Below are 12,862 nucleotides of genomic sequence, written 5' to 3'. Positions count from 1 at the left end.
GTCCTATGAAATACAATGGATAAACAGGCAGAAGCTTCTGCACGAGATTTGAAGAACAGATCAATCTTGCTATCTCGAAGGCAGCTTTAAGTAATCATCTGCGTGAGGAGGGACACACCATTACAAATTTGCAAAATAATTAAAAAATTCGTCATCGGGACAGAAAAGGACATAATCTCAACATTCTCGAAGAGATCGAGACATTAAAATGCAGAAAGTGTCCTGACAACATGAAGTCCGCAGTGATCACCTAGACGAACTAATAAGCCGATAAGGAAATCGGGAGCATGCGCGTTAGAACGTATGCCGCGGAAGGTGGAAATAAAATCGTAAACAGTGGCAGAGAAAGTTGGGTACCATCTTTACAAGTAATTTTACATGTGAAAGGCAGAAGAGCCTGAAATACAATTGTTATTTTATTTATTAAAAACATGCTTATTGGGGCAACTAGAGTTGCACCGTCGCAAGATTTTAGCAAACTTCGACTGCATAGATAGAATAACCTACTACAGCGGTCTATTCCCTAATCCAAACCATTTTTACAAGCAGTTATTTGACAGTCGCCCCCGAAATGGCATTTCTTTAACCCGCTGTTCGGTGTTTGACCTCTATAATTGTTAAGTATTGTGAGACGATGTTAAGCCTTAGGTATGTCTACACAATATCTTTGCCTTTCTCCAGTTCGTTTATTTAGATGACGGTCTATTTTGTACGCAGTATTTTATCTAAACTTAACATATCGCACAATCATATAAACACTGGTTTGAGATTTATTTTACTTTGCCCCTGTGGATGTAGCTTTCACCACCTACACATATCATCTGTTTTATCTTCGACATCCGGTTGGTTGACCACTTTATTCTTATTCTAGTTTTCCTGTATCTGGACGGTGTTCCCTGCATCGTTCTCTGTTTTAAATTGGACTACGGATCTTTTGACGGTCAAACAGTTTTAACACAGTTGGACAAAGAATGATGGATCATCTACTGCTTATCATTTGGAATAAATTATAAATGTGAGTATATAATTTTTCCTATATAGTTTTTTGTAAAGTACAACTAAATTTTAACCGAAACAGGGTCATTATTCTCTTTTACTCTTATTTGCAGACAGCTGTAGCCCTAAAGATGTGGTACTAACGCCGCGAAACTAGTTGGATCAGAATTGTATATAGCACACTTACCCCTCACCAATGTTGTTTAAGAGTATTGTTCGTCTGTATGGGACCTTTACCAGTTGAGTCTGATTCAAGAGATTGAGAAGGTCCAAAGAAGAGCGGCAAGATTCGTGGCTGGTACTTTAGCCATCGCGAGAGCGTTACAAATCTCATAGAAAGTTTAAAGTGGGAGACACTTGCAGATAGACGACGCGCTAAACAGAACGAGCTGCTCACTAAATTCCGAAATCCAATCTTCACTGAGGATGTAGAGCGTATATTAATACCACCAACTTTCAAATCGCGTAATGATCATCATTCAAAGATAAGGGAAATAAGAGCTCGTACTGAGGCGTTCAGACAGTGGTTTTTTCCTCGCGCAATCCGCGAGGGGAACAGAGGAGGCGAGGGGGGGGGGGGGGGGGGGAATATGACTTTGGCGCGAATTGTGCCATCCGCCACACACCGCTTGGTGGCTAGCGGAGAATATATGTAGATATGTAGACGGTTATGATATTAGACGAACTGCTTCCTAACGGCAATTAGAATGATTGACATGTTTCCCCAACCTTCTTAACCAACGAACTGGAAACATCAACTTTGTTTATTGAAATAGATCTATGCGCTTTTTCTAGCCCAGCGTATGATGTCTAAACGAAACAATGCTATTGATACAACCACTACATAAGTCTGAAATTATTGACTGAGTTTTTTAACACACTGTGCGAAAATACTAAGATACCAGGACCACTGACTAAGCTTCGTTGATAGCAGCTGCAGCGTGCCGTGTCGTGCCTGTGCAGACGACGACTTACGTATGGTGGGCGGCAGGTGATGGGCAGCGGTCAGAGCGGCAAACGCGACCGCCAGGGCGGCGGCGAGGCGGCCGTGCCGCAGCAGCTGGAGTCGCGGTCGGGGCTGCACCATGGCGTGTGGGCGGCGCCGCCCCCTGCCGGCCCTCTTATCGCCCCCGCCGCTGCTGGCTCAGGACCGACACACATACCAGCCGCAGCCGCGCCATACACACTGGCCCCGCCGTGCCGCTGCTTCGCGTTGCTCCACTTCGCCAGGCAGTCCCTGGCAATCGTAATTCTGCAATGTCCGTGGCTCGTTCTGAGGGTTCAGTGCCTCAACAGGTCAAAACGGAATTCTTGTAGGATCACTTTGTTGGCCCTTCGTCTGTTGTCTGTCCGAAGTTTAAGCACCTTTTTCCGAGGAATAGGTGGAGGTATCCTGATGAAATTTGTCACATACTAAGGTCTACAGTCCCTTGGCGGTGTGAAAAATTTTAGCTTTTGAGGCAGTGCAATCAAAAGTTACGGCTATTTATGGTGCATAAATATATTTATTTCTTAAAGAAATTTATCATTGAAACTATAGGCTTCCTCTTTTTCAAACCAGTAGCTCAGTTCATGCAATCAGTACTACATATAAGACTAATCTTCACAAAGATTTAAAGTAACTAATTTTTGTCCATGTCCATTATTCAGAAATACACATTTTCTGTAATGTGCCAGCACCCAAAAAACGTTTAACTACCAGTAAAGTTCAATTTAAGAAGAGCCTAAAGATTTATTGGTGGGCAATTCCTTCTAGTCTATTGATGTATTGCTTAAGAGAAACACTCGGTGTGTGTGTGTGTGTGTGTGTGTGTGTGTGTGTGTGTGTGTGTGTGTGTGTAACCAATAATGCAAAACAATGCTAATATTAGCATAATGTGACTTTCGCACAAATTCAGTGTAGTAATGAGATCATTGTAAGCAAGTGTTGTAAAATGATTCTTGTATTCAATGTTTATCACTGTATAAATGAAAATATATTTGAAATTTTTTTTTTACTCATTCCACATTCATGACGATCATTCCACTAGGGATCTGTGGAAGGTACATTACCATACTCATATTTATTTTTCATTCTAAATATTTGTGTATTCTTGTTCTCCTGATATGTCCTACATTCTGGAGGATCTCCTCACAATGGATCAGTTGGAACCAAAGGTACATCTAATCTAATATTTCGATGATCGCAAACTCACTCATAAAAACATAGAGAGTACTTCCTGCTAACCTAAAATGCTGAAATTTGACAAGAAACAAGTTTTCACTGTACAAGTAAAGGAAAAAATCCAAAAATTATTAATTTGTAATTATATCACTTTTTTTCTTTTTACCGTTTGTCTGTTAAGACCTCCGTTTCTTAAGAACGGATAGAGATATCAAGTTCAAATTTATGTCAAATACTTAGTTTTACTTTCCCTTCGAGGTATAAATAATTGAAGCTTCTACGTCAATGCAGTCAAATATGGGCATATGGATCACATGCTTTGATACTCGCAAGGTCCTGGTGACATAGCGATTTCGTCCACTAAAAAAGTCGGCATGGTACCTCAACGTGTTCGGTCACAAATCTATCTATTCTCTGTAATAGCTGTTAGTCCTGCTCTCACTTGTCCGGTTTTTATTATAGAATCACGAAACAGAGATGCACCCGTGATCGCATAACAGCCTACAGTTCTTAATGACAATGTGTTCAATACATCCATTAAGAAGTAATTTGCACTCATACACGGCAAGTTGCGAAGCTGTTGTTATTTTTCTTCTTTCCTTACTAACAGCGATTTTTAAACAGTAAATTCATAGTAACTTTCTGGCACGTTAAGGGTGTGCGCCTGATAAGGATTCGAATCCAGAACTTTTGCCTTTGACAAACGCTTCACCGACTGCACTATCTAGGCACGACTTAACGACTCTCGTTCACAACTTTACTTCCGCTAGTACCTCATTTCTTCACACTCCACTGTAGAGTGAAAATCGATACTGAAAACGAATGTGTATTTTTATCAAAAAAATCTACCCTGCCCAAACATAAATGTTTCTACATAGTTTCTTTGACTATAAATAATCAAGTCTGCGGAACAGAATTTTAGTATCTCCATCCCCTAATTTTCACTTTTCGTGTAAAATATGCCAAATGGAAATAAATATACTTGTTGGTATTTCACTCTGTAATTTCTTTGTTTTACTCATTGCTTTTCTTCCGAAAAGTTTAGATTATCGTGCTCGATCCACGAATTTCATTACTTTAGCATAAAAGGTTTTTTATGTCAACTTACATTAACGCTCAAAACTATAATTATGAAAGACGTGACCATTTTGTTAGCTTTTTTCGTTATCTACATATGGCAGTGGATACCATGTAGACTACATACGCGTATTCTTCTTCATATTAGAGCATTCTTTCATTTGCCTTTTCTCGTTACGCTCATACTCAAGTTTATCCCTAAAACGTCTGGGGCAGAAACTCGCCTGTTATCGATCTTCATCAATACTAACATTGTAAAAGAAACTGGCTGTAACCCAAGTTATTGTAGAGTTACATTATATTATGTCAAGATTACAGTACTTGTAAACATAAGAAACAGCGTAAGCAGTTATTTGATCTTTTATAGCCACAATGTTGTTTTGGGGTATGGCTTCTAAATCAGTTGAGTTCAGTGTGTCTCCTGGAACACACTGTCTTAGAAATTCTACAGGTAAATATTGCAACTATAGTGTTTACTACCGCTTCACGTAAACTGTTTTTACACGAGTAACTATCTAGTGCCGTGAATTTCATGCTTTTTGAATGTACACCACGAGACAAAGAACGGAAGGTAAAAGGATATCTGTCACCGCATAACTTATGAAAATATACTTTTGTTTGACTATTCCACTTGCAACATAATACGTTTTAGCTATGAATTTATTTGTCCCCAAGCGTACAGGGAATCACAAGATTTTTCGTTCTTCCATTTTATTAATTTGTATCCGAAATTTCTTTTTTAGTTTAAAACATCTACCTCCCATTTATCGACATGATCAACACGTTTACAAATATAATCAACTTAATGGTTGAAATCGGGAAAAGGGCCATAGCTCTAAAAAGTGTAATAGAATCAGGTTGGGGGAAAGCTAGACCGATTACCAAGTGTTTATAAATAAGTTATTTTACATATGTAGGACTTTAGGAAGTCAGTTACACATATAGTCCCACGCTTGCGGTAAAAGAGTGGTGTATTGTCAGAAGAGAGAACATGTTGAGGGTTCTCTGCTGACACAGTTCTGTTGCTATACGGATAACAGATGCGTCACAGTGAGAACGGCAATTGGCAACAGAAACGTAGTCCAAAGATGAAGTACGTAGGGCAGTACGATTCTTCTGGGCAACGCCTAATTGCACGTAGATTCACAGTGAAATTTTCATGACATATGGATCAAATGCAATTTTACATCCACCAGTCGTGAAATTGTATAAACCATTTGAAAAATTTTGGAAATTTGTGGAAAGTTCCTATAAGACCAAACTGCTGAGGTCATCGGTCCCTAGGCTTACACATTACTTAATCTAACTTAAATCTAACTTACGCTAAGGACAACACACACATCCTTGCCTGAGAGAGGACTCTAACCTCCGACGAGGGAGACAGCAATTTGACCCAGACCGCATAAACGAGGGCGAAGGTGGTCGGGAAGGAAGGCCATCAACATCAACCACAGCAGACAACAATGTCCAGGCAGTCGACAAACTGATTTCCAGAAACTGCAGATTTTCCGACGTTGGGTACGTTCACATAGCGGTTCTCGAATGGCTCGGTGGCCGAGGAGTATTTTTCTATCTTCGATAAACTGAACGAGTGGTATAAAACGTCCTGACCTTTGTTTCCAGAGGCTTGACGACTGTTTTGAAAAATAAGACCATGTATGTCTGTCACTTCAACGTGTAGTGCCGCATGCAATGAAAGTTACTTAGCTTGACACGTTAACGTGTAACTTATTTTTTGAAGTCGCGCCCATGTTTAGCACCTGTTTCAAAACCTGCGGAGAGAAATAATACGATAAATACCTTATCAGTTTGAACTTCCTGGCAGATTAAAACTGTGTGTCCGACCGAGACTCGAACTCGGGACCTTTGCCTTTCGCGGGCAAGTGCTCTACCAACTGAGCTACCGAAGCACGACTCACGCCCAGTACTCACAGCTTTACTTCTGCCCGCGAAAGGCAAAGGTCCCACGTTTGAGTCTCGGTCGGGCACACAGTTTTAATCTGCCAGGAAGTTTCATATCAGCGCACACTCCGCTGCAGAGTGAAAATCTCATTCTGGAAACATCCCCCAGGCTGTGGCTAAGCCATGTCTTCGCAATATACTTTCTTTCAGGAGTGCTACTTCTGCATGGTTCGCAGGAGAGCTTCTGTAAAGTTTGGAAGGTAGGAGACTAGGTACTGGCAGAAGTAAAGCTGTGAGTACCGGGCGTGAGTCGTGCTTCGGTAGCTCAGTTGGTAGAGCACTTGCTCGCGAAAGGCAAAGGTCCCGAGTTCGAGTCTCGGTCGGGCACACAGTTTTAATCTGCCAAGAAGTTTCATATCAGCGCACACTCCGCTGCAGAGTGAAAATCTCATTCTGGAAACATCCCCCAGGCTGTGGCTAAACCATGTCTTCGCAATATACTTTCTTTCAGGAGTGCTACTTCTGCATGGTTCGCAGGAGAGCTTCTGTAAAGTTTGGAAGGTAGGAGACGAGGTACTGGCAGAAGTAAAGCTGAGAGTACCGGGCGTGAGTCGTGCTTCGGTAGCTCAGTTGGTAGAGCACTTGCTCGCGAAAGGCAAAGGTCCCGAGTTCGAGTCTCGGTCGGCCACACAGTTTTAATCTGCCAGGAAGTTTCATATCAGCGCACACTCCGCTGCAGAGTGAAAATCTCATTCTGGAAACATCCCCCAGGCTGTGGCTAAGCCATGTCTCCGCAATATCCTTTCTTTCAGGAGTGCTAGTTCTGCATGGTTCGCAGGAGAGCTTCTGTAAAGTTTGGAAGCTAGGAGACGAGGTACTGGCAGAAGCAAAGCTGTAAGTACCGGGCGTGAGTCGTGCTTCGGTAGCTCAGTTGGTAGAGCACTTGCCCGCGAAAGGCAAAGGTCCCGAGTTCGAGTCTCGGTCGGGCACACAGTTTTAATCTGCCAGGAAGTTTCATATCAGCGCACATTCCGCTGCAGAGTGAAAATCTCATTCTGGAGACCTTATCAGTTACTATCCGAAGGATATATGCACCAAAACTTAAACGTAACTAATCACTTCAACACTCTTTTACAGCAACATACACCCTCCGCAACTGAGTTGTATCAGAGCACGTAAGATGGTACTTCACATCAGCATTAGACGCTTATGTGTCTATAGTCTTACTTACTGGGAAGGGGTAGGACTCTTATCAGAGAACAGGTGTCAGTTTTACGTATTCCTGAAACACTTTACGCCGGCCGGGGTGGCCGTGCGGTTCTAAGCGCGTCAGTTTGGAACCGCGTGACCGCTAGGGTCGCAGGTTGGAATCCTGCCTAGGGCATGGATGTGTGTGATGTCCTTAGGTTAGTTAGGTTTAGGTAGTTTTAAGTTGTAGGGGACTGATGACCTCAGTAGTTAAGTCCCATAGTGCTCAGAGCCATTTGAACCAAACACTTTACGTGAAAGAAAGTTTTCTTCTAAGAGGCGTGGTCGGTAAGCTAACTCGTCATGCTCCAGTAAAGCTATTGATCTGACCCTATCATAGCACTGTCGTGAAGCATTAAACTCCAGTCTTCAGTCTGAAATTCTATTTCTAATCTAATCGCGATGTAACTGCATTATATACTTTATCTTGTTGCCTATGTCCACATACTAGTCTCTCTCTCCGGAACATTTATGATTCTTTTATCGAACGTTTATTTATTTCTCTTTTACGCTCTTGATTCTCTGTTGTTGTTGTTGTTGTGGTCTTCAGTCCTGAGACTGGTTTGATGCAGCTCTCCATGCTACTCTATCCTGTGCAAGCTTCTTCATCTCCCAGTACCTACTGCAGCCTACATCCTTCTGAATCTGCTTAGTGTATTCATCTCTTGGTCTACCCCTACAATTTTTACCCTCCACGCTGCCCTCCAATACTAAATTGGTGATCCCTTGATGCCTCAGAACATGTCCTACCAGCCGATCCCTTCTTCTGGTCAAGTTGTGCCGCAAACTTCTCTTCTCCCCAATCCTATTCAATACTTCCTCATTAGTTATGTGATATACCCATCTAATCTTCAGCATTCATCTGTAGCACCACATTTCGAAAGATTCTATTCTCTACTTGTCTAAACAATTTATCGTCTATGTATCACTTCCGTACATGGCTACACTCCATACAAATACTTTCAGAAACGTTTTCCTGACACTTAAATCTATACTCGATGTTAACAAATTTCTCTTCTTCAGAAATGCTTTCCTTCCCATTGCCAGTCTACATTTTATATCCTCTGTACTTCGACCATCATCAGTTATTTTGCTCCCCAAATAGCAAAATTCCTTTACTACGTTAAGTGTCCCATTTCCTAATCTAATTCCCTCATCATCACCCGACTTAATTCGACTACATTCCATTATCCTCGTTTTGCTTTTGTTGATGTTCATCTTATATCCTCCCTTCAAGACACCATCCATTCCGTTCAACTGCTCTTCCAAGTCCTTTGCTGTCTCTGACAGAATTACAATGTCATCGGCGAACCTCAAAGTTTTTATTTCTTCTCCATGGATTTTAATACCAACTCCGAATTTTTCTTTTGTTTCCTTTACTGCTTGCTCAATATACAGATTGAATAACATCTGGGAGGGGCTACAACCCTGTCTTACTCCCTTCCCAACCACTGCTTCCCTTTCATGTCCCTCGACTCTTATAACTGCCATCTGGTTTCTGTACAAATTGTAAATAGCTTTTCGCTCCCTGTATTTTACCCCTGCCACCTTTAGAATTTGAAAGAGAGTATTCCAGTCAACATTGTCAAAAGCTTTCTCTAAGTCTACAAATGCTAGAAACGTAGGTTTGCCTTTTCTTAATCTTTCTTCTAAGATAAGTCGTAAGGTCAGTATTGCCTCACGTGTTCCAGTATTTCTACGGAATCCAAACTGATCTTCCCCGAGGTCGGCTTCTACTAGTTTTTCCATTCGTCTGTAAAGAATACGTGTTAGTATTTTGCAGCTGTGGCTTATTAAACTGATTGTTCGGTAATTTTCACATCTGTCAACACCTGCTTTCTTTGGGATTTGTATTATTATGTTCTTCTTGAAGTCTGAGGGTATTTCGCCTGTTTCATACATCTTGCTCACCAGATGGTAGAGTTTTGTCAGGTCTGGCTCTCCCAAGGCCGTCAGTAGTTCTAATGGAATGTTGTCTACTCCGGGGGCTTTGTTTCGGCTTAGGTCTTTCAGTGCTCTGTCAAACTCTTCACGCAGTATCGTATCTCCCATTTCATCTTCATCTACATCCTCTTCCATTTCCATAATATTGTCCTCAAGTACATCGCCCTTGTATAGACCCTCTATATACTCCTTCCACCTTTCTGCTTTCCCTTCCTTGCTTAGAACTGGGTTTCCATCTGAGCTCTTGATGTTCATACAAGTGGTTCTCTTATCTCCAAAGGTCTCTTTAATTTTCCTGTAGGCAGTATCTATCTTATCCCTAGTGAGATAAGCCTCTACATCCTTACATTTGTCCTCTAGCCATCCCTGCTTAGCCATTTTGCACTTCCTGTCGATCTCATTTTTGAGACGTTTGTTGCTTTTTTGCCTGCTTCAGTTACTGCATTTTTATATTTTCTCCTTTCATCAATTAAATTCAATATTTCTTCTGTTACCCAAGCATTTCTACTAGCCCTCGTCTTTTTACCTACTTGGTCCTCTGCTGCCTCCACTACTTCATCCCTCAAAGCTACCCATTCTTCTTCTACTGTATTTCTTTCCCCCATTCCTGTCAATTGTTCCCTTATGCTCTCCCTGAAACTCTGTACAACCTCTGGTTCTTTCAGTTTATCCAGGTCCCATCTCCTTAAATTCCCACCTTTTTGCAGTTTCTTCAGTTTTAATCTACAGGTCATAACCAATAGATTGTGGTCAGAGTCCACATCTGCCCCTGGAAATGTCTTACAATTTAAAACCTGGTTCCTAAATCTCTGTCTTACCATTATATAATCTACCTGATACCTTTTAGTATCTCCAGGGTTCTTCCATGTATACAACCTTCCATAAAGATTCTTAAACCAAGTGTTAGCTATGATTAAGTTGTGCTCTGTGCAAAATTCTACCAGGCGGCTTCCTCTTTCATTTCTTACCCCCAATCCATATTCACCTTCTACGTTTCCTTCTCTCCCTTTTCCTACACTCGAATTCCAGTCACCCATGACTATTAAATTTTCCTCTCCCTTCACTATCTGAATAATTTCTTTTATTTCATCATACATTTTTTCAATTTCTTCGTCGTCTGCAGAGCTAGTTGGCATATAAACTTGTACTACTGTAGTAGGTGTGGGCTTCGTATCTATCTTGGCCACAATAATGCGTTCACTATGCTGTTTGTAGTAGCTTACCCGCATTCCTATTTTCCTATTCATTATTAAACCTACTCCTGCATTACCCCTATTTGACTTTGTGTTTATAACCCTGTAGTCACCTGACCAGAAGTCTTGTTCCTCCTGCCACCGAACTTCACTAATTCCCACTATATCTAACGTTAACGTATCCATTTCCCTTTTTAAATTTTCTAACCTACCTGCCCGATTAAGGGATCTGACATTCCACGCTCCGATCCGTAGAACGCCAGTTTTCTTTCTCCTGATAACGACATCCTCTTGAGTAGTCCCGCCCGGAGATCCGAATGGGGGACTATTTTACCTCTAGAATATTTTACCCAAGAGGACGCCATCATCATTTAATCATACAGTAAAGCTGCATGCCCTCGGGAAAAATTACGGCCGTAGTTTCCCCTTGCTTTCAGCCGTTCGCAGTACCAGCACAGCAAGGCCGTTTTGGTTATTGTTACAAGGCTAGATCAGTCAATCATCCAGACTTTTGCCCTTGCAACTACTGAAAAGGCTGCTGCCCCTCTTCAGGAACCACACGTTTATCTGGCCTGTCAACAGATTCCCCTCCGTTGTGGTTGTACCCACGGTACGGCTATCTGTATCGCTGAGGCACGCAAGCCTCCCCACCAACGGCAAGGTCTATGGTTCATTATTTAGCGACTTAAAATATTGCAGTGATAAGTGAAGCTACTCTTGAATAGGAAATCCATTTATTTTTGATAGGATTATTTCTCTGAGATGTAAACTTTATCACGTCTGGTAACTACGCCGTCAATAACACAAACATCCATGTCTGCTCTTATATTACAAAAATAGCTTGAGTGAGTTCAAATTTCAGATTAGGAGTAACTAAAAAACTTTTATACAGTAACGATATAATATCAATGTTCAAGATAAATTATGACTTATCAACGATTATATAAATAGTATTATAAAACAAGGAAAATAATATTGAACTTCCGCTAGACACTCGTGCTACCTTCAGATAAATGCTTCGTATCTGGAGTCTATTATCATACATTTTGTACTGATAAGTCGAGTAGTGTTCAATTTTAATAAGTTAAAAACGATTTCTGTAAGGTTAAGTCTTAGGACACATAGAACATATGTTTTAAATCTCCTACTGAACTATTGGCACACGAGGAGAACACTCTATTTACAGGTAAAAAGATGGTCACTGAATCGCATCCTGTTAAATTATGGAGGCGTGGGAGACTTGCAATTTCAGGTTAGAGTACACCCTATTAACCTTATTTTTGAAAAAGATTTCTACGACTTTCTCTGCAGGTTTACGTCATTCGAAATAACTTGCCTACCTATTTATTCTGTCACTCGAAGCAAAGAATCTAACCCTTTATTGCAAGCACCTTCTGACTGTCAGAACATTCGTCCCCTCTTACTTGTAGGTGAGATCATGAAATGGCCAAATTTTGTTTCTCGAAGAACAGACAGTCGTATGTGTTCAGTGATGTAAAAGAATACTTTTATGAAACCACAACTAGGCAGTACAAAGTCTTTACCGATCGTCTGGAGAACTGCCATGCCAAAAAAGCTGAGATATGACAAGGATCAGTAAGGAACTCGACCGTGTTATGTTCAAGGCAAACATCCCGGCCTTCACCTTAATCGATTTAGGCATACCTCAAGAAACCTAACTCAGGCATACTGGTCCGGCGTCTGAAACCGTCGTATTCCCAAAGTTACGGAAGTATCCTAACCACTGGACTACGTCGCTCGTTCTGAAAATGACATAGCTATATGGACAGCATTGGATGAGTTTCTTCGAAGCACACAGATCCGCAGTCGGTTCTTGAGGTCGATTGTTATTCTTTCTTGGTGGCATCCCTTGAAGCCAGCTGATCAACAGCTACATCAGTGGTAGTAGGTAATGCTCCAGGTTGTGCTCTGAGCTCAGGAGTAAGTGTGAGCAATTAAGTGGAAACTTGTCGATTTGTATTGTCGCAATATAGGATTTTCCCCGATGTCATCTAAATTCTATTTATAATTGTCTTAAATAACATAAAGGCGGTTGCGGTTTTTCTCACACCTCGAAAGCATTGGTGCAGAGGATTAAACTTATTGTATTGTATGCAGTCATGTAGAAGCAATAGTTACAATTGTAAATCTGTACAGTATGGAACTCCAGCACTGTGTCGACAGAACACCAACGTTGTGCTTATATCAGAAAAGGATACAGGATGCACCTGACAGCTGATATCTAGGGTAAAGGCTGCGAGAAGGCGAAGTTGTATGCCTCCGTCATCAGCGGCGGTGGGAACAGAACTGGCGTCAGCAGAAAGACGAGTAGTAACTA

The 12,862-nt window shown here is 41.4% G+C and overlaps 1 protein-coding gene across 1 annotated transcript in view; it reads right to left on the bottom strand.

Moving 5' to 3' along the window:
- The window catches only part of LOC126154371 (circadian clock-controlled protein daywake-like), a 71,290-nt gene extending 69,207 nt beyond the window's left edge, over positions 1–2,083 (bottom strand). The window contains exon 1 of the mRNA XM_049916132.1: positions 1,912–2,083. Within this exon, the coding sequence (XP_049772089.1) occupies positions 1,912–2,083 (172 nt within the window). The remainder of the gene's footprint in view (positions 1–1,911) is intronic.
- Positions 2,084–12,862: the final 10,779 nt, after the last annotated feature.

This window comes from Schistocerca cancellata, chromosome 2 (genome assembly GCF_023864275.1).
Source record: "Schistocerca cancellata isolate TAMUIC-IGC-003103 chromosome 2, iqSchCanc2.1, whole genome shotgun sequence".
In the NCBI taxonomy this organism is placed as follows: Eukaryota; Metazoa; Arthropoda; class Insecta; order Orthoptera; family Acrididae; genus Schistocerca; species Schistocerca cancellata.
This window is presented reverse-complemented; position numbering and strand designations above follow the sequence as displayed.